The sequence below is a fragment of the Scylla paramamosain genome, chromosome 29 (assembly GCF_035594125.1).
Source record: "Scylla paramamosain isolate STU-SP2022 chromosome 29, ASM3559412v1, whole genome shotgun sequence".
Taxonomy (NCBI): Eukaryota; Metazoa; Arthropoda; class Malacostraca; order Decapoda; family Portunidae; genus Scylla; species Scylla paramamosain.
This window is the reverse complement of record NC_087179.1, coordinates 18,004,979-18,030,879: the sequence shown is the minus strand read 5'-3', so window position 1 is coordinate 18,030,879 and position 25,901 is coordinate 18,004,979. Positions and strand designations below refer to the sequence as shown.

The window sequence follows — 25,901 nt, the reverse complement described above, 5'->3', positions numbered from 1 at the left end:
CGTTGTAATCTGTTCGTTACTATATACTTGTTACGGCTGTTATGAGAGAGAGAGAGAGAGAGAGAGAGAGAGAGAGAGAGAGAGAGAGAGAGAGAGAGAGAGAGAGAGAGAGAGAGAGAGAGAGAATTATATTAGAAATTCCTTAAAATTCTATCAAGAGAGTTACACAAAAAATAAATTGAACGCAATGTAGCGGATATTTAAATGAGAGAGAGAGAAAGAGAGAGAGAGAGAGAGAGAGAGAGAGAGAGAGAGAGAGAGAGAGAGAGAGAGAGAGAGAGAGAGAGAGAGAGAGAGAGAGGTGTGTATGTGTGTGTGCGCGCACACCCCCTAAACACCTCCAGACACACTCCAACACCCCCTAAACACACCAAATACACTGAAAGCACTGTCACGGAAGACAAATACTACAAAGACAGATAGGACAGCAGGAAAAATTAACCTAAATATTGTTTTCTTAGCATTTTCCTGTTTTATCACCTCCTCCATTCCTTCTCCCTTCCTCTTCCTCCTCTATTTCTCTTATTTTCTTACTCATTTTACTCTTATCTACACGTCTGAGTTTAGAAACACGTGGAAACACCAGGAAAACACTGCAAAGTACGATAAATATTACCGGGGAGACAGCGGAGCCGGTCAAGGTCCCGGGTCCATGATGGCGGCTGTGACGTCACGGCTATTTTACGTACCGTAACGGATTTCATTTCGAAATTGACCCCTCGAAAAAATGGAGCTAGGCTCGAATGCCTTATATATTCTGACTTGACAAATACTCAAACTAATATTCACAATATTATAACAGCTCCAGCCTGAGTAGTATTTAAAAAATATCCAAATGAATTATGGAAAAAATGTTGAAATATTCGGCACCATTTAAATCATTGAAAAGTCCACAACATTTGAATTTTCAGGAACGTAAAAAAATTTAAAAAATCTGAACTATCATCTTACACCATCAAAAGTTACCTGGAACAAGAAGTAAACAAATAAAACCGAAATTGTGTAAAAAACAGTGTTGGAACCTAAACACGATTAAAAACCACTGAAAAGTCCACCCATTTTGACTCAACAACAAGATAAAACACTTTAAAACATACGAACTATTTTTTCAAGCAATGAAAAGTTAGTTACAAGCTGAAATAGAGAGACAATAACACAAAAAGTGTTGTAATGACAACTTTTAACAGGACCATAAACCATTTTTAAAGTCCACTTATTTCTCTCAACAGAAACGAAAAAACATTTTAAAAATCATAAGCAATTTTTAGAAACACAAAAGACGTAATTAGAGCGTGAAATAAAAAAACAAGTTTGTCAAAATACTGCCAAAAAAACACCCCACATTTTCGTAAAGCAGCACAAAATTGAAAACAACTCAACACAAGCAACGAAAACACTTTTAAAGTAAATAATTATTTTTATAAACCATAAAAACATGCTATACGAGCAGAATAAAGAAGTTAAGAAAATTACCAAAAAAATATTGGAACCGACAGGTTGGCACAGGTAGCCGGTCATCATGGCGGCCCTTGGCAATGGAGAGAACGGCCGCTATTTTGCCTGTTATTCTTCCATCGTAACTAAATGAGGCAATGGCGGATATATCTAGCTAGCGGATATGAAAGCCTAGTCATGTGGCTCCACTTTGTGACGTGTTAGGCTTATAATAAATAAGAGATGAAGCAGATAAAAGCTCATAATAAGGACGCCCTACCTCTGTCTGTTTGTTTACATAGATCTCCCTTCATTATTTAGCTAAATTTTCAGACTCAGATGCGAGAAGACCCTAAATAAATAATAAATAACCTCAAAAACACCCAAATAACGATTAAACTGACAGGAAGTCCGCGGGAGGAGTGTGTTACGGTGAGGGCGGTAAGGCTGACAGGAGGAGGCTGCCAACACCGTACTTACCTTAAATAGCTGTGTCTCTGGTGCTGCTTGATGGAGAAAGAAGCTGCCGGGAATATGCAAACACTGATCGCTATTAGGAGAGTGTGTGTCAAGACTGGCCAGTGGTGACTAAAACAATGTAACACCAATCCCTCCTTCCCCAGCGCCCCTGCCAAAACAATGTAATCACACCACCACCACCACCACCGCCAGGAATATGCACTGATCACTATTCGGAGAGTGTGTGTGGCAAGACTGGCCAGTGCCGACTAAAGCAATGTAACGCCAATCCCTGCCTCCCCAGCGTCACCACCACCACCACCAACGCCCCCTGCCCTCACAACACTAGTCCTTAGCCCGTGAGTCCAGCGTTGCCAGATTGTTTTGGCCATTGTTCCTTTAACCTGCTACTTACAGAGTTATTAGGCCCCATCATAGTGCTGCATCCACCAGAACCAAAGCCAATGATATTAGAAGTAGGTATACCATTTTCAGTAAATGTTTTCACTATCTCTGAAAACAACCTGGCAGCTGTAGCACCTTCATTAGCTTTACTAGGATCACTACTAAATAATGGCACTAAATCCCAAAATTTGGTGACAACAGCATTTCCTTCAACCACTCTTACCATGAGTTATGGCACACTCTCACAAACAAGAGCTCATTAACATCTTGAAGCAGAATAAGTTCAGCATTCTTGTGGATGAATCCACAGATATATTGGTCTCTCAGAATTTATGCATTCTAAGTAAGAGTGGTTGAAGGAAATGCTGTTGCCACCAAATTTTGGGATTTAGTGCCATTATTTAGTAGTGATCCTAGTAAAGCTAATGAAGGTGCTACAGCTGCCAGGTTGTTATTGACTTCCAGTAATAACATTCATCAAGTCCACCATATTCTTAATTGTATGACCACTATTGTCTTCATTACTAAACACCACAGGGTTTGGTGAAGTTTGAGGATTGGGAGGTAGTGGTGTCAACCCTGTGGGCTCTTGGGCTGTACAGAGGGTGCCGCACCAACCCCACAATGGTGCCTCACTGCAACAAGACATCTTTGAGCCCATGCTGAGGTCCCGGTGGTGAGTAGATAACAGTATTGTTAATGATACTGGTATATTAAGTATTGTAATTAGCCATAAACACTTAACTTCACACCCACAGGTTTGTGTGGTGTAGAGTTGGCACAGGAGACGTCAGAGGCTGTGCAGAGCAGCTGCCCTTGCCTGGTGCTGGAGCTGCATGGGAGGGTGTGGCACAGCTGGGTGGACATCATGGACTGGTGGGTGTCCTGGCAGCTCTGGTGGGGCCACAGAATCCCGGTGTACGTCACTGCAGCCGACGGGCAGGAGGCGTGTGTGGCGGCTGGCTCTCGGGAGGATGCAGGGTGGAAGGCTGTGGAGAAGGAAGGTGTGTGTTTGTGTGTGCCTAGTGTTAGTGTGGAGAGCCTCATATATGGGAGAAAACTTTACTTTTTTGTGGTTTTCCTTGAGTTGGTGTACATTCTTTGCTTGCATGACATCTTATAGTCTGTTCCTGTTGTCTGTGTTTCTGTGGGACAAAACTTTACGATGTAGTTATCTTGCTACATTTGAGGGACATTCCTTGTCTCTGTCACTTCTTCTGGTCTGTTCTGAATACTTACTATATTTCTGGGGGTAAACAGCAGTATTTTACATCATTCAAATGTGAGTGTGTGTGTGTATGAATCATCACTTTAAAAATGAGAAAAGATCATGTACCTTTTATCTTTTATTGACATAACATTGCAACATACACACCAAGATAATGCCAGCCTGCCATCTCTCTCTCTATAATCTTCATACTGAGAGAAAATAAACCATCAGTGCAGTTTAAATTCCTCCTGCCTTGGACAAATACTGGAACCATGATATTACAGCTAGTTTGTGATTGCATTAGTGTTATAATCATTAATATACTACCCTGGATTATGGCCCATAACATATATATGTACCTCTCTATTTACAGAACACACCTCACACCAATAACGGACACTTGACAGCTGCATTCGAGGTGCGTGATGAAGTAGGAAAAGTAAACATGGAAATGGATCAAGTTATAGCACAGCAACAGGTTCTTGTACAGCAGATTATGTTCTCCAGCATTGCCTCTCCCACCAAGGAACAGCCGAGTCAGAACCAAATTCATAACCTCTAGGAAGCAAAAGAAGAATAACACTGCAAAGCTGCTCTCACCCTGAAACCCTGAAGATGAATGGCTTGTTTAGGAGAGGCTGGGAGAGGCAATGCTACCCAGTTACTGGATACACAGAAAAGCAAAGCATTCCATGTATTTCTCACTTGACAGGTCTTTTCTTTTGCATGTTGCCTGATCTCTTTGGCACCACACACTAGTTAGTCCATTGGCACTGTTCTTGTAATTGGCACCAAGCTTTGTCTCCATTTGACACACTCCATCTCCACTTTGTTCAAGCACTACATTATTACCACCATACCGTCCTCAGTGCTGCCACACAGTCCTACAAACAGAAATGCCACTTTGTAACTTGTCATTTTGTAGATTTGTGATTTTCTGTGAATGCATGCCTACAGAATGTTATTCAAATAAATCATCCAAGGTGTTAGTGATTGACATGAGCCAGCCATGCACCGTAAGTGAGGAATCAGAGCATAAAACTTCCCATAAAGCTGTGTGTGGTTTTCATTAGGTGAAATAAATGACGTGGATGAAGCAACAGCAGAATTATCATTTACTTCTTCCTTTACAACCAATCCTTGCATGAAGACCTCAAGACTCCAGTTCCTGAGAAGGTAAAGCATTTAGTTACAACATTCTTCTTCTTTAACAGATTTACAGCAGTGAACAAAAAGGAGAACTGGCACATGGGAACATTTCCTGTAGTTAGATCAACTCTCCAAAAATAGAAAGAAGCAAGAAGCAGCTCAGGTGTAAGAACTAGTGAACATGGACTTGCGTGCTGATCATCACAGATATAAGGATACAGTAGTTAGAAGGCTCAAGTACATGGTATGCAATAGTTTCCTTAGGTACTCCAAAATTTATGGGATGGTTAGTGCTTGGTCAGCTGGGCAATACAGAGACTGAGACTGTAGCTTTAAAATTATTGGTCACTGTATCTGGAAGTCTAATGATAGTCTTATCACACCAAACCTCAGATATCAGTGTATTGTCTGTTATGTTAACTCATCTGTCCACTATACTGTTACAAGGATTATCATCACTCCCTTGTTCCTTAAATTGTGCCTGAAAATTAATTGTTTTTCATATCACAGCTAACAAGATTTACTATGTATCACTTTGTAATTATTCTTTTTCCTACTCTGTCCACTACACTCTCACAGGGATTAACTTTTAGTCCCTTGACCTTTTCACCGGTAAACTTTGTCTTACTGTATTCATATTTATCTCACATAGAATAAACTTGTACAGCTGCTTGCTTTCTTTATTTTGTTAACTTGTATATTGCTAAAGGGAGGAGCATCAACACATCGTAAACTTCCAAGAGGCTCTGTTTTTCTCTTCAAGGAATGCCATTTAGCTTTCTCTTGGGATTTTTTTATGTAGCTGTTCTCTAATTTATAAAGAAATGATAATATGTAGTAGAGGCAGGATTTCATAGCAGGTCCAAGGATTCACAGCCATAGTGTATAAGAGATCCACATTGCTGTAGTGGTGTTGCCTCCAGCCAGCTGTCCCAGCACAGCCAGGTTGGGTGGAGGTGAAGCAGCAAGTTCCATCATCCCCGCAGCATCACAGAGGACCAGTGAAGGCGTTGGCATCTAGAGCCCTCAGATAACTGTAAAGAAATAACATTAGCTTTCCTCATATATATAAAAGTGCATATAGATTTCAATATCCAGTGTATCTGAACAAGCACCTGGTAAGGAAGACAAGTAAAGCTGCTTCCATTACAGTTTAGATATATATGGAATGGACTATGAGAGGTGGTAAGGAGAGACGTTTCCATCAACAGAAGGCAAAACAGGATAGCTGTATAGAGACAGAGCCACACAAGTATAGCTCAGACACTGCATACTACAACTAGTCAAACACACACCACCTCGTGCCTCACCTTGGGTTGTGTTCCTCCACCCGTCCCCTTAGAATATTGGGTCCGAGCAACTGAGCAAGTTGACTGAGACACTGGCTGGCAGCAGAGGAAGTAAGGGCATTCTCACACTCCTGCAGGAACACAATGCCTATGTTCATCACAATCTTTAACAACAACCAGTTTTGCATTGGTACATCACATTTAACCAGATGTTTTTTATAAGTAAACAACGTACTTTTTTATATGGTCTTCAAAAATGCTAATTATTTCTCATTTCTGCACGAGTTAATAAGAGTGGTGTTGTTACCAAGGCATAGAAGATGGAGTCCAGGAAGAGGTGCAGGTGTGTTTTGAAGACCCGCTTGCTGAGGCCACGGGCGAGGTGTGGCAGTGTCTTGCAGAGTGTCTCTAGCAGCGTGACGTGGCTGGTGTAGTGCTTGTGCCGCACAGCCTCTGCCATCATGGGCAGGCAGGCTGTCACCTCCGCTGCAGCCTCAGGTACTCCTGCTAACTCCCCCGCCAGGTAGATGCACCTAAGCCAGGCAAGATGTTATTGCTTCAGTGTTTGCTTCAACTTCACCATGAGATTTAATGCATTACAATGATAGTTCATCATTTTACTGGCAGTGCTATTTACAAGTCTTACTAACTTTCAATAATGAGTTTGTAGACAGTCACTCTGGTGATACTGTGAAGTAAGTCATTGTCTTCTCAGCAACATCAGCAAGAAAGTGTGTGCAGCTAAAAACATCATTGTCACTCACCCGTCGGCTCTCTCCCACAGCTGTGGTGGACGGCGGAACCTGCAGTCGGAGCACCCACCGCCTCCTCTCCCCATCTTGGGTGCCAGTGACCCACAGGAGTACATCTGAAATAACAGGAGGTACTTGATGTATGGGGCAGGGAAACTAAAACATTAGAATTACATCATAAGGAGATAACAAAAAACTATACCTTACTTAGATTGACCAACCACAATGTGTGGAGGTATCAATATCAGCCTGGAATGAGGACAGACTGAAGTCAGTTTTAACTCTGGCAATGTAAACCAATCAAGCAGATGAGATACCAGGCACCCCCATCTTCTCACCTGCTTGTTGGAGTGCAGGTCCATGTCATTATCCCGCTTCCTCTTCACCACTCCATAGGTGCTGAGGCCGCCCTCCAAGCTGCCATACCGCTCACTCTCCGACGGTTGCTCCTCTATGCCCTTCAGCCCACCATGCAGCCTCTCCACCACCAGGGGCAGCGAGTCCTTCCCATACGCCCGCACCACATTGGCGATGGCTACTGCAGCTCCCTGGCGCACAGATGGGATGTTGTCCTGCAGGGTGATGTGAAGGAAGGTGCTCTGTGCGTCAAACTGTATTGTGTACCACTTCATGTGTCAGTGGGGGTAGCTGATCATTTTTTTGCTGTGCGTTACTGATCGATGAACATACAGAAGTACAACACTGACACACTCCTGTGTTCTCTTTTATTTTATTTCTCATTTTAAGTTAGTGATAAGTAATTTGTTGTATCTCTACACTACATTATTACTCTAATTAAACAATATAACACTTGATGAATTAGTTTGCTATCAAATTTCTGTTACACACTTGTATCACCCATCTGTCATCACATCTCAATGTCATCCTTTTCCCCTCACCTCCAGGTTAGTAAAGAAGAGTGGGTACAGCTCCTCCATTGAACTCAGAGCCTCCTCCGGGAAACAAAGGATGAAATTGCCGCATGCCACACAGGCAGCTGAGGGAGAAGAGCTTATTACTGACTCCAAATTAATAAAAGCTAAAATTCAAAACTGGAGAAGATAAAATTTGAAGAAATCACTGGAATCTCACACGATAAGGTGCTTAATAAGGTAGACAAATGTTTTAAGTAATTAAGGTCAAATGTTGCTGTTGATGGAGGAATAAATCTAAATAAGTTTAGAGTGAATGCATGAGGATATGACAACATGGAATGATTAAGTGAGACTGGACACATAGAAACTTCTCACCATCCCGCACAGGCCAGGAGTCATCAGTGAAGCAGACAGTGAGGGCATGCAGGAGGCGAGGGACGTGGTCCCTCACTGCGTCTGTGGTGAGCTTGAGGGCGAGTTCAGCAATGCAGGCACAGGCAGCTTCCCGCACTGCATGGTTGTCTGCACCTGTAGCCTCGATGTAGTAGCTCACCTGAGGGAAGGAGGGGATGTGAGTGAATGCAAGTGCAATGAGATGATCTGTGACCTGTAATTACTGACCAAGACTACAACTGTCAGGGAAAAATCTGTATGAAGAACAGCATGGTTGAAGATATTACATAAATGAAATAAGAGTAATATAAAAACTGCTACAAAGAATGAAAGATAACATAAGCATTCTCTCACCACAGAATCAATGTACTTCTCCACCAGCGTCTTGCCCTCAGCACCAGTCACCTGCCGCCATGTCTCTTGGGAGTACAGACGAACACCTTCTGCTACGTAGTACCTGATGGATGCCAGAAAAAAGTGAGGTGCACTATTCAGCTGTAAGATACGTTTCTCTTCCTTAAATATACATTTGATTATTTTACCTCTACCTTACTAAATTTTTCAGCCTCCCTTTCTCTTGCACAAATCATCCATCAGCCACAGGAGTGTGTGTACCCACCTGTTGAGACAGAGACGAGGCAGCAGCGTTGGGTAGAAGCGCTCACGGGCAGCAGGCGGCAGTGAGATCAGGAACTTGCGCGTGGCCACTGAAGATGCCAAGCGGACCTGGGCAGGGGAGAGGGGAGGTGAGGACTGGAGGTGCTGCTTACTTCCTATATACTTCATATGCAGCAATTAGAAAATATGGAGTGAATGAAGGACTTTAGTGAGAGAACAAGATATATACAAGAGATATTGATGTGGGTGTCAAGGGATAACCAGTCTTAGCAGAGTGGAGTCTGTAAAGATTAGGTGTATGACAGGAAATTTCCACAAGACAGTCATCAAAGTACACAAATAGATATCTATTTGATAGTCAACTCCAAGACTGTGGAAGTGATATTTGGTAGGCTGGTCGGTGCTCTCTCTCTCTCTCTCTCTCTCTCTCTCTCTCTCTCTCTCTCTCTCTCTCTCTCTCTCTCTCTCTCCTCACCACAGCTCACAGACCCCACAGGATGTTTACAAACCATAGCCACTCACCACACTCTTCACGTATAAAAGTTAAAGTTACTCCTTCAGTTTCCCACCCACCTGACTCCAATTATCAGCAAGGCCTTTGCCAAGATGCTGTGTCAGCTGATCACCAAATGTAAACATAGGGTTGCTCTCCAGCAGCTCGGCACCCTCTGTGGAGAGCCAAAAGCGTGTCCTGGTTTTAGTGTGTTATGTTCATGTTGATCACACTTTGCTACTACTTAACAGATGTACTTCAAAACAACAAAATATAAAAACCTGTAACATCAGACAACGGAAGAAATGATTACTAGTGCAAAAAACAAAACCTAATGAGCAGTAGCAGGACTTCTTGTTAAACCTCTGAGGTCATGATGCAATTTTCTAACTTTCCAGCAGCAATTACAAGGCAACTGACACAAGAGAGGCAGATGTCACAAGGCTCTCACTCACCCTCGGCTCCACAAGACACCAGCGCCCCACACACGCTGAAGCCCGTCTCCCTCACAAAACGATTGGTGTGGGTCAGTGCTTTAAAGATGAGGTCCAGCAAGTCCTGTGGGTGAGGAAGAGGAGAAAGAAGCAAGTCTAATGGAGCAATGGGAAAGAGAGCACACATTGATTTAACTCTCTCTCCTTACCTGGTTGATGAAAGGAAGGAACTTGTGTCCCGTCCCAATAATCATGTGCTCCAGACACTTCATGCTGGTCTCAAGATTCCTCCAGCCAGCCGTGTCGTGGAAGATTTGTGCTGCATCACCGCTGTTTCTCTGCAAATATTATTGAGGCATGTCATTACTCACACACACACACACACACACACAAAGGGATTGTTCAAAATAAGAAATAAATAAAGTTGTTTGCTATGTACTGTACTTTCATTTCAAACTCCCTTTCTATATGTTTGTTCCTGTTGCTTTTGTCCATTCTAAACAATTGTGCCATTGCCTATAATTTTCAGTCAACACCGGTTTACTTATCACTCACTTTTCTTCTTTCTTGTCCTCCTATTACTCCTTCTCTACCATCACTACTACATCACAACCTTCTTTCCTTTCATACTTCTGTTCCCAGTGATCACAAATTATGCAGATATAAAGCATAATGTAAAACTAGCCTATCCTTTGTAAAGAAGGCTCCAATGTTTGTCACCTTGCATAAGGAGAAAACCACGAGAGAGAGAGAGAGAGAGAGAGAGAGAGAGAGAGAGAGAGAGAGAGAGAGAGAGAGAGAGAGAGAGAGAGAGAGAGAGAGAGAGAGAGCAAATTAAGAGTGGTGTCAGTCTGAATTAGACCCCATAATATTTGTAGTCTTAACCCATCGTATGCAAAGAAAGAAGGCTTGGCTGGACAGAGAAAAACACTGAGGACATTGGCAGATGGCTCAAATTAGAAGTTATGAAACATCTGACTTGTGCCATCTGCTTGTCTACTTCTTTTGTTGCATGTGATGCCTCATAACTGGAAAAGCCACTACATTTAACCTAATCTTACGCTGTTTTTTTTAACCTGATTCACTTGCTCTCTTTCTCTCCCATAGTTCTTGCCCTCTCTACACAAGGTGACCATTTGAGTCTTCTCTGCAAGGGAAAGGCTGAGCTTACCTTTTGTTTAGAGATAAAAAAAAAACACAGCCCCAAGAATACAAGCAAAGGCAGTATAGTGAGCCACCAGTCACAGCACACATACAGTTCTTTCACAACAGCTAACTAGTTACTGGTGCCTCTCCACTTCTAACAGCAGTCTTCTTGACTGTGTACAAGAGTGCATGCTGCTACCAGACACATGACAATGAAAACAAGAGGACAATGTTCCTAAGGGATTCTAAAACTTAAAATTGCTTCCATTTCCACTTCATCTCCACTCAGTTTGCAGCCACTGTACTACTGCTACTACTACCACCTCATTTCACCATCTCTGCAAGTCTCCTGCCCTGTCCCTCTCCAGCTGCTCACCCTCTCCCTGGTGCCAGCTGAGAGCTTTTCCATCAGTATGCGGGTATTCTCATGCTCGCTGCGGGAGGCCTCGTCATCCGTCACCTCTCTCTCCAGGTTGCTGCGTATGAGTTGCAAGACAGTGCTGCAGCTGGCAGTGTAGGTGGCCCCACCATCCTGCTGGCAGAGGGCCCCCAGCACCTCTCCTGAAGGGATGAAGTGGGATGGGTGCATGTTACAGGAGAGTGAATATTTCAAGTAGAATGCAATCTGCTATGGTGAAAAGAACTGTAGTACACATATGATTTACCAGAAGGCATATCCACCTATTATTAAACATACTACTACATTGCAATACAAATTCTCTCTCTCTCTCTCTTTCTCACCTGCAGCTCCTCTGACCCTCACTTCCTGGTGCGTGAGAAGCCTGAGTGCTGCCTGCCTAACCTCAGCCAGCATGGGGTTCTCAGGATCTGCAGTGCTCACCATCATCATGGCTCTCATCCCCAGCAGGCCCCCATGCTTACTCTCCCAGGGGCTGCATGGGAAGGAGGCAAGATTACTCATAGGAACAAAAATGGGTTGTGTGTACAATATACTGATAAATTTTTGTTGTTCCAGTGGTGAAAAAGTAGGAGTGAACAGCACTGAGATGGTGAAGGCAGACAGAAAGTAAGAGGGATGAAAAGCAGGGGAACAAAGTGCAAGAGAATAAAAATGAAATCTGAAGCAAATCTTTATTTGTTCCCTCGCAAAACTCCCAAACATTTTCTTATTGTCAATCAACAATTGGTAGCTGTATTCTCAAGTTCCTGAGAATTTTTGGTTGGAAGATGAAGCAGTGACTGGCAAGGGAGAGAAGACCCTCACAACGGTAAGAAAAAAAGAGCCCATCACCAGCTGTCCTAACCTAGTGGAGTCCGTAAGGATGTCCAGGATGGCAGTGTGGAGAATCTGCACCAGCTCGGGGGAGTACGTCTTCACCTTCAGGTTGAGGTCAGCCACTGCCCTATCACGCTCCAGCTTCTGCCCGGCACACAGGCCGGCCACCACACGCTCCACCTCCAGGGCGTACATCCTGCTGCCACAATCTGTAACTGTGTTAGATGTAACAGTAATACTTGGAATTCTTTACACCATCATTAACACTCTGCTGACACGTCATGTTGAAACAGATTATCAAACAGGGATGCAAGGTGTTAGTGATGTTACAGTTAAGGTGTTATCCCAGCATCTCTATGGCAGTGCTTCCTGAATTTCACTGCAGTCTGAGCATTGCCATAAAGAGGTGACAGAGTTGGTAAATAATATTAGTGTAGACACATCAATTAATGCCTTATAAAATGTAGTCACAGTTGACAGATGACATAAAACATCAACCAATATACTAAAAAAAAATAAAAAGTAGACTAAATTGACAAGATACTATGTAATTATATATATATATATATATATATATATATATATATATATATATATATATATATATATATATATAAGGAAACTGAAACTTGACATGAAACAGTGTGACGCAACCACAACCGTAACCCGCATTCGGGAGAACACAATTGCCAGGAAACAATGTTCCACCAAAATGCTCCTTAGGGAAAGCCACAAGCTCAGCATTTGGGATAATATCAAAATATCATTAGCGTTTTCAGTTCAATTCATCTAGTTCACTTCTAATTCCTTTTTACTGCGTTGATCACGGCTGGGAAAAGAAGAAGTTTACCTAGTCTGTGTCAAGAAATTGGTAGAGCATTTATACGTTATGAACATCCTATTGTAACCATGTCTGTCGGAGAGATGGTGGTGATGGTGATACAATTAACAGTAGCAGTACTAACAGAATTACCAATAGTATTCTTACCTTCCAGCGTCACAAGTACTGTAGACCACCACCGCGAGAATCACTTAATCCACAGCCGTCACAGCGTCACCAGCGTCCTTACACAGACTCCTTCAGGTCCTGGGGGATGCCTGTGGTTGAGATGCTGCAGTGGAAGTAGCAGGGAGGGCCATAGCGAGGCACAGCATCACTCCTCTCCCCACGAGTCACCACACAAGACTGGCTCTCAAATGTAAACAAACCATGACGTCACTCAGATTCACTCTCGCTCATCATTCTTCTTATTTCTCCTGTCCTTTCATAACCCGCAATGATTTCTTTGCATGGATACATGTAAATAAGAGAATCTGTTATTTTTGTCTCCTCTTCATTGAATTATTTCTTATTTTTACTGTACTTTGATAACCCGCAACAATTATGAGTTTGCATGGATACACAAAAAAAAAAAAAAAAAAAATCTCCTTCCCAGGTTAAGTATTGAACACAATAAGAATATTGAAATGTTGAAGATAGTTGTAGGAAAGACTCTTTTACTGAAAAGGCCAATTGTTAACAATACTATAACAATGTGCCCATTTATTTGTTAAACACTCAAGGCATTATTCTACGCAGTTATATAGTTTGTTGATGGATGGAAACATTGAAGAATTAATAGGAAATTATTTTTTTTCCATGTTTTCCTCCTTTTGTTCATCAATCAATAATAAATTTTCTAGCTCTGTATGTGAATCTTCCACCATAAAACAAAAATATTTTGTACGCATCTCATAACAAATTGTTGGATGAGATGTAAATGATTAAGACCAAACATGACCTCTTCCTCTTCCTCTGCTATCAGCCACAATAAAGTCTGTACTGCACATGTGCCTACGAGAAAAGCATTTGGCCGTGAAGCAATATATTTTAGAATTGACAGCATTATTACGCAACTTATATATAGTCATGAAAATACGCGATTTTTTTTACTATTATTATTTTTCAACATCTCTGTAATAAGCAACAATGAAGTACATTTACCCATTAACACCAGCGAGGATAGTTTTATAATACATATCCACTGCACAGTAATAATTAATGTTTGTCAAGAGAGAAACATTACATAAATAACACGAGGCTTTGAAAACCCGCGGCAACTCTTTACGTAAGTGGCAACAAAACAAGCAAGCAGGGAACAGGCGACCTTTCCCTATCAGTGAGGCATTAAAGAGGACATCACCGCGGCCCAGGGCGGCGCCACGCTCCACAATGCTCAACCTAAAACCTTACTCCACTCGACTCTGGAGGGACTCGAACCCTCAATCTTTGGCTCCGGAGGCCAACGCCTTATCCATTAGGCCACAGAGCCACGCTGAGTTACATTTGACTAAAAAAGATATCATTAGTTTTCTTTATTAATTAAGTTAAAACGTGTATTAGTAATGGTGTTGGGTGATTGAGATTGTTCACTGATTCTTTGGTAATTAGATATAATGCTTGTTAATCCACAATTATTGTTATACTTGTCTAATTGCATAGCAATGTATTTCAAGTATTACTTGCATCACAACAGTTCTATCTAATGATAGTATACATAATGTTTTAGCTGAAATATAATGATAATTATTGATTTTGTAACAAATAAAGCACGTATTAATCCAGCAGCGCAATGTCATCACCTTATTGCATCGTGTTGTATTCAAATGTATCAAATTGTAGTTAATACATGGCCAGTGTCTATCACACAGCAATACAATGGGTTCATGTAATAGTCGAGATATAACGCGTACTAATCCAAGTACTGCGTGATCAATGCCGTTACGTAATGGTCACCCTGCACTCCGCATACTGTCACGCTTATCACACCACGCATTACATCGCCAACAACTACTCAAAGGCTCATCAATGACATGTTGGGGAAAGCCTGGCTGGGAATTCTCTCTTGTTTACTTTACTTTCCATCACTATTTTATTTTAATATCAACATGCCGACCTTATCCCTTTACGGCCATGGCTAAAGTTTATGTAATACTTTATTATATTAACTAAAATATAATGCATATCAGACTATGTAGTAGTGATCCATAAATTAATCATTATAATGTACTAATAGTAATCTGGCAATGATCCTTTTTCTTTCATTCTCTATAACATTCACAAGCAGAACAGCTCATCCTATAATTCCTATCTATCTTTAAAATACCTTAGAAATAACTGATCTTCCATCTTACTCCAACGCTTCACAATGACAAGTACAACGAGCACAGACTCTACATTTACTCTACCAATAATGATTACTGAAAAATATCATCCCATAATGTCAGTGTTGTGCAAATTCTTATACAATACCAGTGACACAAATGCTGTACTACCAATAATAACCAGTGCAAGGTTTGATGCAATAATGTTATTCCAGTTACATATGTTAAGTAATAAGGTAACAATAATATAGCTAACTCATACACACAACCACAGTGCATTTACTTAACACTACAGCTAATATACACAGTACACATGTATATACTGTGTGTTAGACCGTGGGAAATAAAATACCAAAATTATCCAAAATACTTTAATAATAACAATAATAATAATAATAATAATAATAATAATCATAATAATAATGTTAAAATTACATGAAGCTCTTTTCTTTATAGCACCTGTACCAACTACAACTAACTGACTGACAGGTGTGATGACTACACTCACCACTAACTCAACACATCAGCAAGTGACTGAAGGTGTGACTCAGATGAACACCTTAACTCACACACCTGACTCACTCATATTGCTATCTTTTTACTTATCTACCTAGACACACACACACACACATTCACCTGAGGCATGCTGTCTAACTTATATGCATATCTAACTCACACAGAACACACACACACACACACACACACACACACACACACACACACACACACACACACACACATACATATACACACAGTTGTTTTGTCACTTATACAATCCTACCCTTATCTGGAGCATCAAGGGAACACTGACATCATCTGATATGAAGGGTAAAGGATAAGCTGCTTTGATCATGAGGAGTCTTCACTGTGGAAATGAACCACATCAGGACACTCAAGAGGTACATGAGTCCAACACCTCACTAATCACACCACCACCACCACCACCAATCACCAAGGCCATAGTGGATGATAAGAGTGAATAGCCAGTTAACTGTATTATCGCTATTTGTACAGATCTCATTTCATCACACTCCTCAAATTTTGGATGATTATTTTTTTCTAATACTGTAATCTATAGGAACTAGCATCTTCAGTGGACTGTGTTTTCATATGATTTTTTGTGGCTCTTGGCTAGTGCCCCTCTTACATAAAAAAAGGTCTCTCACTCATCTTCTATATCCACACACACACACACACACACACGACTCCTGTAAGTATTTAAAGCAAAAGCTGACTAAGGCACTACAGGTGTATCACTAATCAAGACAGGTCAGGCAGGTAAAGCATCATCATCTCCAACGCTACTACTTCCTCCCACTGACTGACTGACTGACTGACTGACCCCACTTGACCTAACTTAAAATAGCACTGCTGACTTGACCTTAGCTACCTACACTGCTAGTCTATGTAAGCTTTCCTTCTGCTGGCTTCCTGCTGCTGCTTATCACTGCTCACTCCACTGATGACTTCATGATATACTGACACTAGTTGATGAGTGACTAAATAACATACTAGTTCATAGCTGATTCTGTCCATTAATGATTCTTACCAACTGACTAAATCTCTCTCTCTCTCTCTCTTTCTCTCTCTCATACACACACTAAAGCAAGGCATTGACTATAAAAATATAATGATGTGTAAGTATGTATGAATGTATATGCGACTAGAATCTACAACAATGACAACACTAATACATTTATACATCCCAGCCTCTGTGTATGGTTTTGGCAACATTGTATTGGTAAGGAACAACAACTACAGCAACTACAATTACTACTATGACTATGACTACTACTACTACTATTACTACTACTGCTTTGGCTCAACATATAACAAAAAAAAGTGAAAAGAATGAAGCAAAAGCAAAGAAAGAAATGGAAGAACAGAGGAATGCAGGATAAAATAAAAACGATCATAAGAAAATAATGAGCAAAGAAAGCAGAGAGAGTAACACACTTCTAGCAATAACTTTATGGAGAATAACAAGACACTTAAATACTGAAGAAAGGCAATAAAAGAGATGTGTATGGGAAGCCTTAGGTAACAAGAGAAAGACACTAAACTAACAAACCGTAAAAAAAGATAATAATAAAAGCAAAGTAACTGTGAAGGGAGCAGGAGTGAACGAGGCAGTGACAAGAACAAATAACCAGTAACATGACTAAATAACACTACGATATGGCTGTGTCGAGGATTGTCCATAAAAAAAACTTGCGTAAAATGTAAAAAAATACGCAGACATTAAAACATAGAATCTTAAATATCGGTGAAATACAACAGCGACAAACATGGTATAAGACAATTGTACAGTTCGCGCTTAGAATTCCAGTGGCCTCTAGGAACTTATTAAAACCTGTCTAGAGCACGTCAGACTTGCATGAAATATTCACGGTTTGCTGTGTGCCATCTGCCATGACTCGCGAATATCTCTTTTTATATTTCGTAATGTATCATATATTGTGTTATTCTATTATCAAACATCTGCATTCCATCCACCTATCTATCAGACACCTGCTCCTTGTTCCATTTTGTTTTGTTAAATAATTGCATTCCATCTATCTATATCTGACACCTGGTCCTTGATTTTATTTTGTAGTGTTAAATATTTACATCACACCTATACATCAATCTGACACCTGCTCCTTGTTTCCTATTACTACACAGGGCTATGGGCTCCAGCTTGCCTTCCTTTACAATTAGCTGCCTCTATGTGTGTGTGTGCATTACCTGCCATCATATTTCTTCAAGAAGTGAACAGCTGCTACTTCTAAGAACCCTATCGTATCTATCTTACAGGGGGAATTACTAGGAATGGGTGTCAGATGAAATATAGGCAGTATGCAGAAAAAAATGGAAAAAATTGAAAACCACGAGAAGATTGGCTGTCACTCCACTGAATTGTATCACAGCCATGTCACTGTAGGAGTTATCAAGAATGGTGTCAGGTATTGATGAACAGATGATGGAAGAAAGGCAGAAAAAATTAAACAACCATGGGTGTATGGGACTATGCCTGGTTCTACGCTGATTTGTATGTCATTTTCCCTTACACTGTCATGGATCTTCATAATAATAATAATGATAATAATAATAATAATAATAATAATAATAATAATAATAATAATAATAATAATAATAAAAAAAAAAGTGTAGATATACTCTCACATAAGTATTTGAGTGGCAGCAACTTAACCACAACACAAAACAATCATATATCACAGCACAGGGAAGACTCGTGATTACAGTGACTTTTTCTAGCAGCTTGAAATACACCAAGTAACAAAACTGCCCCCCCACCCTCCCCCCAGTAACAAGAACAACACCCACCCCCCTCTCCCTGGCACCACAACAAGCTGACATGAGGGAGGCTTGTCATTAGTCACCTTGTTCATTGTCCTAACTTTGTGTATATAAAAATAGAGATGTACTATTATATCTAACATGGTGAATGGTGATATAGGTGTGCTGCTTCAGAAAATAATGTATGAAGATATGGAGAGTAGATATAGATATGAGAGAGATGCAGGAATGTGGGAAGGTGGAAATGTGGAAAGAGACAAGAATGGGAAGAAAAAAACAGGAAGAAGAATAAGGAATGAAATACAACAGGAATGCAGGAAGGTAATAACTGAATAAAATAAAATAAATAAAACAGAAATAAACCCAAGAAATACATTAAAAAAAAGAAAGAAAAAAAAAAAAAAGATAAATACCCCACAAAAAATTACCAACACTCACTACGCAACGCATCAATACATCAATACACACCGCCACCACCACCGATAACAACAACAAACCCACTAAACCTTCTGCCCACTTTCAATATAATCCAGCACCAACTTACTCAGGTCACTGCGCAAGCCGTACGACTGTCCCTCCTGCAGGCGACACAAACCATTTAGGTGCTCACTCTGGTTGGAGGCTTTCTTGGCACAACCAACCTCTCTGTACCCAAGCTTCAGTCCTGCCTCGGGAGCCCTCAGCACGTGCAGATCAGACCCACGCACGAACAGACCGTACAGCCCAAACTCCTGTTCCTGGGGCCGGTCTAGTTTAAGCTCCTTCTCATTACGGATGATTGGTATGCTTTCGGCCACTGCTCGTCGCGCTGAGGTCAGGGGGAAAGTGTGTTTTTAGTGGCTGTTGCAGTGGGTTAGATGTGGGTGGTGTTTGACGGTGGGAGGGTGAATGGGCTTGTGTTTGATGGGTGTAAGGTGGATGAATCGGGGATGACAATAATTTCTGTGTGGATGAATGGAGGGATAAAAATATGGTTTTGATTTGAGTAGGTAAATAAATGATCTACACATGAATGATGAGATAAACTTTCAGTGCATGGACGAATCATGGACAAGATCAGAACCAACATAATGAAAAAAAAAATGAAATAAACATACAAACACAAAATAAAAAAAAATAATAAAATAAATAAGTAAATAATACACACACACGCTAAAAAAAGAAAAGAAAAAAGAAAACCAACACATCACAGCCTCCACTCACCAGACAGGAAGTCGCCAATGTAGAAGCTGATGTGGTCAAAATTGTAAGCGTCGAATCTACCATTGTTCTTGTTGATGTCCATCTTGGCATAGCTCTCCGTGTCAGTCACTGTGTCTGGGTGGTACTGAGTGAAGGGAACTGGGGAGAACACCTGGCGAGGGAGAAGGGGAACATTGTAGTAGAGGAGAACTGGGTGGGGGATTAGAATTAGGGGTCTTTGTTATAATTACCACAGTCTTCCTAATACACATCCACAGCTAACAAACTCACATCAACACTAATAAGAACAATCCTAACCCACCACTTACGACACACACTGCAATGAACCTTTCTATAACACAATCACACCTAACACCAACCTCTTCACACACACACACACACACACACACACACACACACACACACACAAACACACACCTGCCAATTCAGTATAGTATTCATTCTGACTCGGTTGAGAAAGTCAGTGGTGATATGAGCTGAGTGGCGTGTCACCAGCACAAGTGTATCCTCCTGCATCTTCCTCAGCACCAGGTCGGCAATGGCCAGCTCTGAGGGGTGGCTAGCGAGGGTGTGTACGATGGACCAGCCCACCTTGGATCCAGCCTCGTGGTGCTCCTGGGTGTACTGCAGAGCCAGGTCCTTCAGAGACTGTGTGGAGGAAGAAGGAATGAGGGGAAGCTAAGTATGGAAGAGGGAAAGAGGTGGTAGATGAGAAATTGGGTTGAGAAATAGAGAAAAGAGACTGTGTAGGGGGGAGGAACGAATGAAGGGAAGCTAAGTACGGAAGAGTAAAAGAGGTGGTAGATGAGAAATTGGGTTGAGAAACAGAGAAAGGGATGAGGATGAGGAATGAGAATGAAGATGAAGGATGAGGAACAGTTATGATAGAGGTGGTAGATAAGAAACTGGGTTGAAAAATAGAAAAAGGGATGAGGGTGAGGGATGAGGGATGAGGGAGAGCTAAGTATGAGAGAGATGTTAGATAAGAAACTGAATTAAGAAACTGCTACATCCTTCAGTCGTCATGTGGATGAATAATGAGTATAATGAATAATGATGATAATGAGAAAGGTAGGGGAGTAAGAGATACTGAAGAAAGAGAGGGTTAGGAAAGATAGACATTTAAGAAATAAAGAGTGCTAGATTCTTTAGTGACAAGAGAGGAGATGCAGGAAAAGGGCAATGAAAGGCTAGGTAAAATCAAAGAGCAAGAAAAGATGCTGAATGAAAGGAAAAGCTTAGGAAATATGGATTGGAAAGAAGAGGAGTAAGAGACATGATTAAAAAAAAGTGAGAAATCATGTCAAAAGCTCTGAAAAAAGATATTAATAAGAGAGATGGTAAGAAAAACATGCTGAAAGACAAAAATAAGCTATGAAAAAAAAGTAGTTAGAGGAACATCCCCCAAAAAAAGAGGGAAAGAAAAACAACAAAAGAAATATGGATAAGAAGAGGAACGAGAGAGAAATTGGAAGAAAAGAAAAGCTACGGAACACACACTCCCTTGTACCTTGAAAACATCCTTGTCGTCACCAGCAGAGGAGACGCCGGGTTTGTAGAGCAGCGCCAGCATGAGAAACGTTTGCTCTCCCTTCACCATGCACTCTGCCTCGTACCTGCACACCCACACCACAACATTAATATGCACTCCATGAACACATCTCCTTTAAACCTAACTTATGACACACTCCACACTCCACCTTCCTAAAACATACCCAAACCTAACACACACACTCATACACATCACAAATTAATCCTACCTCACCACACACCACACATCACAGTATTTAGAGGAGGAGAATACCTTACCTCTGAACAAACTGTGTGGCCTCAACAATCTCGGACTGGTCGACAGGAAGCACGAGGGTGAGCCGGTTGTTCTCTGTCACGTAAGGCATTGGGATGATCTCTGGCTCGGTGAGTAGCCTGCTGGCCTGTAACCTGCACCACACCACGGCCACACAGGGAAGGTAGAAGATTACAACACTAGTTTCCTTCCTGTTCTGAGTGAGTTGATATGTGAAAGTGTGTGTGTGTGTGTGTGTGTGTGTGTGTGTGTGTGTGTGTGTGTGTGTGTGTGTGTGTGTGTGTGTGTGTGTGTGTGTGTAGAAAATGTCCACAACTTTATATAAAATTCATATTCATAAATGATTTGTTTCCTCTTCAAGACTATTTTCAAACGGTACACATATGATTAGCTGCATTATGGTGTTTCTATTCCCAATGATGATGCAGAGTCCATGTTAAACTATCAACAGAATCATGAAAGCTCCCTTGAATATCACAATAACATCCACTACAGACAGTCAAAAGTAGTCAAGTAAAGACACCACAACATTTGAGAATATGGTCCTTAGATGGAGACAGAAGAGGATAAGGTTGACTCAAGCCCCGCACATTATGACAGAGTAAATACAACACAGTATATATAACAGGGTAAGAAATAAAACACACACACACACACACACACACACACACACACACACACACACACACACACACACACACACACACACACACACACACACACACTCACTTTCTGGTAACACGAAGGCCTGAAGTGTTGTCCCTGAACACCAGTGAGAGGATGTAGTCCACTCCCCTGGCTGGATCAGTGCGCCGGTGTCCATACTCCAGCTCCTTGTACTCCAGGCGCCCCTTGGCCTTGGCATGCATGTGGGCCACACTGGCGTTCACCACACTCTGGCGGGGGCGGTGGTGGTGAGTGGGTGGTGGTGGGGACTGAGGTTTAAAGGTTATACCACTCATTTTCATATTCTTCACTTCTTCCAAGTTCCCCAGTACACTGTTCTAAAGCTACCAAGGTTCAAAGGTCATGCCACTTATTCTTATACTTTTCATTTGTTTTAAAGCTACCAAGATTCACAGGTCATGCCTCTCACACTCTTCATTTGTTCAAAGTTTCCAGGTACACAGTTTTAAAGCCACCATTAAAAAACATAGATAGGGAATGGTCTAAAAAAAAACACATCTAATCTGACTCCCAGCTCCACATTGCTAGTTCTTCTTATATCATTCAAGCAGAGAAGTGAGAATCATAACATTCTTTACTTCACACCACAATTTTGAGATCAATCAGCAAACCTCATATAATGCAAATAATAAAATTAAAATAAAATAAATAAATAAAAGACCTCTGCTTCCATCTTCGTTCCTCACCATGATGTCCAACAGGTCAACACCAATGAGAGGCTTGGTGTTGTGGAAGTCATCAGGCAGGAAAAGATGAGTGGCATTGAAGGTATCCCATTGTATCACATCAAACCTGTGAACCAAGAGGAGTTAAGGGCACAGGAACACAATATAAGTAATGTCTAGACTACAAAGGAATAGAATAAGTAGAGTGCAGTGAAGTAAGAGAAGCAAAGAGTATCAATCAAACTGAGGTGATCTAAAAATAAGAAAATAAGGAAATTAGAAAAGACTAGCTGATTTAAACAAGGCAGCTCCTGATAAAGAAAAAAATATGGACAGATAAAAAATACATATTAATCACATAGCAGTACAATTCTGAGAGAGAGAGAGAGAGAGAGAGAGAGAGAGAGAGAGAGAGAGAGAGAGAGAGAGAGAGAGAGAGAGAGAGAGAGAGAGAGAGAGAGAGAGAGAGAGAGAGAGAGAGAGAGAGAGAGAGAGAGAGAGAGAGAGAGAGAGAGAGAGAGAGAGAGAGAGAGCAATTTGTCATTCATCACCTGGTGGCTGGTTGGTGTGGTGGTGCTGATCCCACAGGCCAGGTCTCCTCCCTTCTGATGGCTGGTGCGCTGGGCTTGGTGGTCTCAATCTCCCGCCGGTGCTCCAGGATGCTGTGGTTCAGGTGGCGCAGGTCGTTCTGGCAGGTGAGGGTGAGTCAAGAGAGGCAGACTGGGCAGGACTATTAAAGCACTCAAGACAAATGGGTCTGATGGAGCAGGAGTAGCATGACTGAGACAAAACATTAATGCTCTACCTGCAGGAAGTATATGTGGAGGGAGAACATGTCACTGCCCTCAGGAACATTGGAGACAGTGATGGACTCCTGCACGAGGGAGCTTCCCCCGACCAGCTGCAGGTGAGACACGACATCCACATCCTCCCTTAGTCTGTAGCTGTTGTAGTGCTGGCCCTGGTGTGCACAGAGGTATTCAAGCATGGCCAGACACAACTCAATATAAGGTCATACTTTGCTTTTTATTTATTTATTTATTTATTTATTTTTTCTGGGAGAGACAAGCATATTTCAGTCTAGGATAAATTTTTGCACACTATTTTAAGTCATGTTTGAGAATGCAAGGACATAAGAAAACAAGGGAGGGTGCAAGAAGCCACCAGGCCTACATGGGGCAATCCCTGTATGAAACATGCCTATTCATTTCCATCTATTATCCCCATCCATAATCTGATCTTCATTTAAAACTCCCTAATGACTCACCACTAACAACCTGATTAGTGAATCTATTTCATTCATCTACTACTCTACTTGATGACTAATTTCTTTCTATATATTTTTAAAGATATAATTTTATGTCTGCCTCTCTATAGTATCTATATAGGTAATGAGTGTGGAGGTGTCAGTGTTCAGAAAGAGAATCATATATCTAAAATAAAGGATTTTCAAGAACCCTGGTAAGTTTCTATAAGCAACAGTAATAGCACTGTGCCTCCCTCACCTGCAGGCTGGACACACAGGGCTGGTCCACAGCATGCAGGATGCAGCGCCCCAGGTTGTCCGTGTCGCTGTCAGAATAAGTGTTGCGGGTGCACCAGCTGAGTTGTCCTGCCACCATGCGCAGCACAGAGTGACTCAACACAATGCCGGCATCTAGCAGGGGGGAGACCAGCCTGTCATTCTACCATCAATAGGCACACTCTTTTCCTAATTCTCTACAGCTTTTGGCCACTCCCCATTATAAGTAAGATAATTAAAGAAATCAATGAAACATCATAAAGCTCATGTATTATACTATATACAGATAAATGCTTGTTTAATCTTAAAGCTCACTGATTAATTTTGTTTGGGTGCTGATAAACTTTTGATCCCAACTACAATTACCACTGCAATCTTCATTATCACATCACTTCAGGTGACTCAACAGGTGAGTGATTTATGAAACTCAGGTGACTCAACAGGTGGCTGACTAATGAATCTCAGGTGACAACAAATGAGTAATCAATAAATCTCAAGTGACTCAACAGGTGAGTAATCAATGACTCAGGTAACTCAACAGGTGTGTAACTAGTCTCCCCTCCCTTACACCCTACTCACTATAATGTGAATTATGGCAAACTCAAATAACTCATTTATCATCACCACTGTTCTCATTACCCAAAATGTGTTAGTAACAGAGAGAGAGAGAGAGAGAGAGAGAGAGAGAGAGAGAGAGAGAGAGACCAGAACTATGAACGATTTCATTCTGTCATCCATGTGTCTGGAATCATGCACTGTAACTCGATAAATATTTAGACATGACCTACCAAGGGAGCAGTAGAGGGCATCAGGATGATCAAGGAGGTGGCCCATATGCACTGCCCTGCTGATACTGAGTCGCTGCACCATCCTCACCAGCTGCCTCCCGTGAACATAAGTGCGATCAGTCACCAGGAAGAAATAGTCAAACTCATTCAGGTAATTCTCGTTGAGGTAGGACAGGATGCGGAAAACCTTTATCAGAGGCTTCTCCTCCTTGAACCCCACGATAGGGATGTTGAGTCCCATCTTCTTAGTGCCAAAACCATCGATAAAGAATATGAGTTTATCCACATAGTGACTCAAGGTGCGGTTTAGGGAAACACCGAAGGAACTGACCGTCTCCTTGCTCGACACCACCGCCACCAGTAGCTTCTCCCGAATCCCCAGTTCTGTGGCATAGTACCTGGGTCTTAGTAGCTTCTCAGGTTTCTCAGGCTTGGCTAGTTCCTCCTTGCTGTAGTTCTTAAGGATAATACGTGGTTCATAGTCCTCCTCCTCGGCCGGGCCACTGCTTCTCAAGTCCCGCAGATTGCCCACTCTCACCCCGCCAAGTAATTTATGAGACAGACCCCCCGAACAGTCCTCCTCCAGGTACGGGGTGAGGATGAGGCTGAGGGAGATGCCCACACACAGGCCGATGATAAGAGAGGTGCTCTGTCGGCCGTGCACCAAGAGGGACCTTACACCGAAGCTCATCACGTTTAGAATCTTATTTTAGGGGGTTATTCGATGGTTCAGGGCTCGTGTCTCCCCCTTACTCCTCTCTTCTCTCCTTTTCGAGACCTCCAGTGAGTAAATTAAAGGTCAAAGCACCAGAGATGAAGCAGCTTCCGTTTCCTCACCCAACATTTAGGAGTGGGAGTGAGAAGTAAACAACCCGCCCGTTACTTTCACCG

General features: G+C 41.7%; 2 protein-coding genes, 1 long non-coding RNA gene and 1 other non-coding gene across 7 annotated transcripts; 1 reads left to right on the top strand and 3 right to left on the bottom strand.

Moving 5' to 3' along the window:
- Positions 1–3,631: 3,631 nt before the first annotated feature.
- LOC135115517 (uncharacterized) lies at positions 3,632–13,090 on the bottom strand. Of its 2 annotated transcripts, none has more exons than XM_064032376.1 (16): positions 12,883–13,090; positions 11,923–12,109; positions 11,399–11,550; positions 11,034–11,218; positions 9,721–9,849; positions 9,533–9,635; positions 9,158–9,252; positions 8,586–8,692; positions 8,321–8,423; positions 7,949–8,126; positions 7,598–7,695; positions 7,037–7,270; positions 6,711–6,814; positions 6,254–6,479; positions 5,968–6,077; positions 3,632–5,691 (listed from the first exon to the last, which is right to left on the bottom strand). In XM_064032376.1, exons 2-16 carry the CDS (start codon positions 12,087–12,089, stop codon positions 5,646–5,648), a joined length of 2,037 nt encoding a protein of 678 aa, XP_063888446.1. In that variant the 5' UTR covers positions 12,090–12,109; positions 12,883–13,090; the 3' UTR covers positions 3,632–5,645. The 2 variants fall into 2 exon arrangements, with proteins under 2 accessions (XP_063888446.1, XP_063888447.1); XM_064032377.1 differs by having other exon boundaries at positions 11,923–12,103.
- Positions 8,138–9,604, top strand: LOC135115521 (uncharacterized). 2 transcript variants are annotated; one of them, XR_010276005.1, is made up of 3 exons: positions 8,138–8,443; positions 8,564–8,712; positions 9,476–9,604. It is a non-coding gene; the product is annotated as an uncharacterized LOC135115521 (long non-coding RNA). The 2 variants fall into 2 exon arrangements; XR_010276006.1 differs by having other exon boundaries at positions 9,479–9,599.
- A 1,043-nt stretch (positions 13,091–14,133) lies between the features above and the next one.
- On the bottom strand, positions 14,134–14,206 carry Trnar-ccg (transfer RNA arginine (anticodon CCG)). The gene has a single exon. It is a non-coding gene; the product is annotated as a tRNA-Arg (tRNA).
- A 1,189-nt stretch (positions 14,207–15,395) lies between these two features.
- Positions 15,396–25,866, bottom strand: LOC135115515 (chondroitin sulfate synthase 2-like). Of its 2 annotated transcripts, none has more exons than XM_064032374.1 (11): positions 25,011–25,866; positions 24,206–24,357; positions 23,506–23,661; positions 23,252–23,388; positions 22,722–22,827; positions 22,078–22,283; positions 21,351–21,482; positions 21,052–21,157; positions 19,959–20,189; positions 19,542–19,692; positions 15,396–19,146 (listed from the first exon to the last, which is right to left on the bottom strand). In XM_064032374.1, exons 1-11 carry the CDS (start codon positions 25,699–25,701, stop codon positions 18,839–18,841), a joined length of 2,376 nt encoding a protein of 791 aa, XP_063888444.1. In that variant the 5' UTR covers positions 25,702–25,866; the 3' UTR covers positions 15,396–18,838. The 2 variants fall into 2 exon arrangements, with proteins under 2 accessions (XP_063888444.1, XP_063888445.1); XM_064032375.1 differs by having other exon boundaries at positions 22,078–22,244; positions 25,011–25,865.
- Positions 25,867–25,901: the final 35 nt, after the last annotated feature.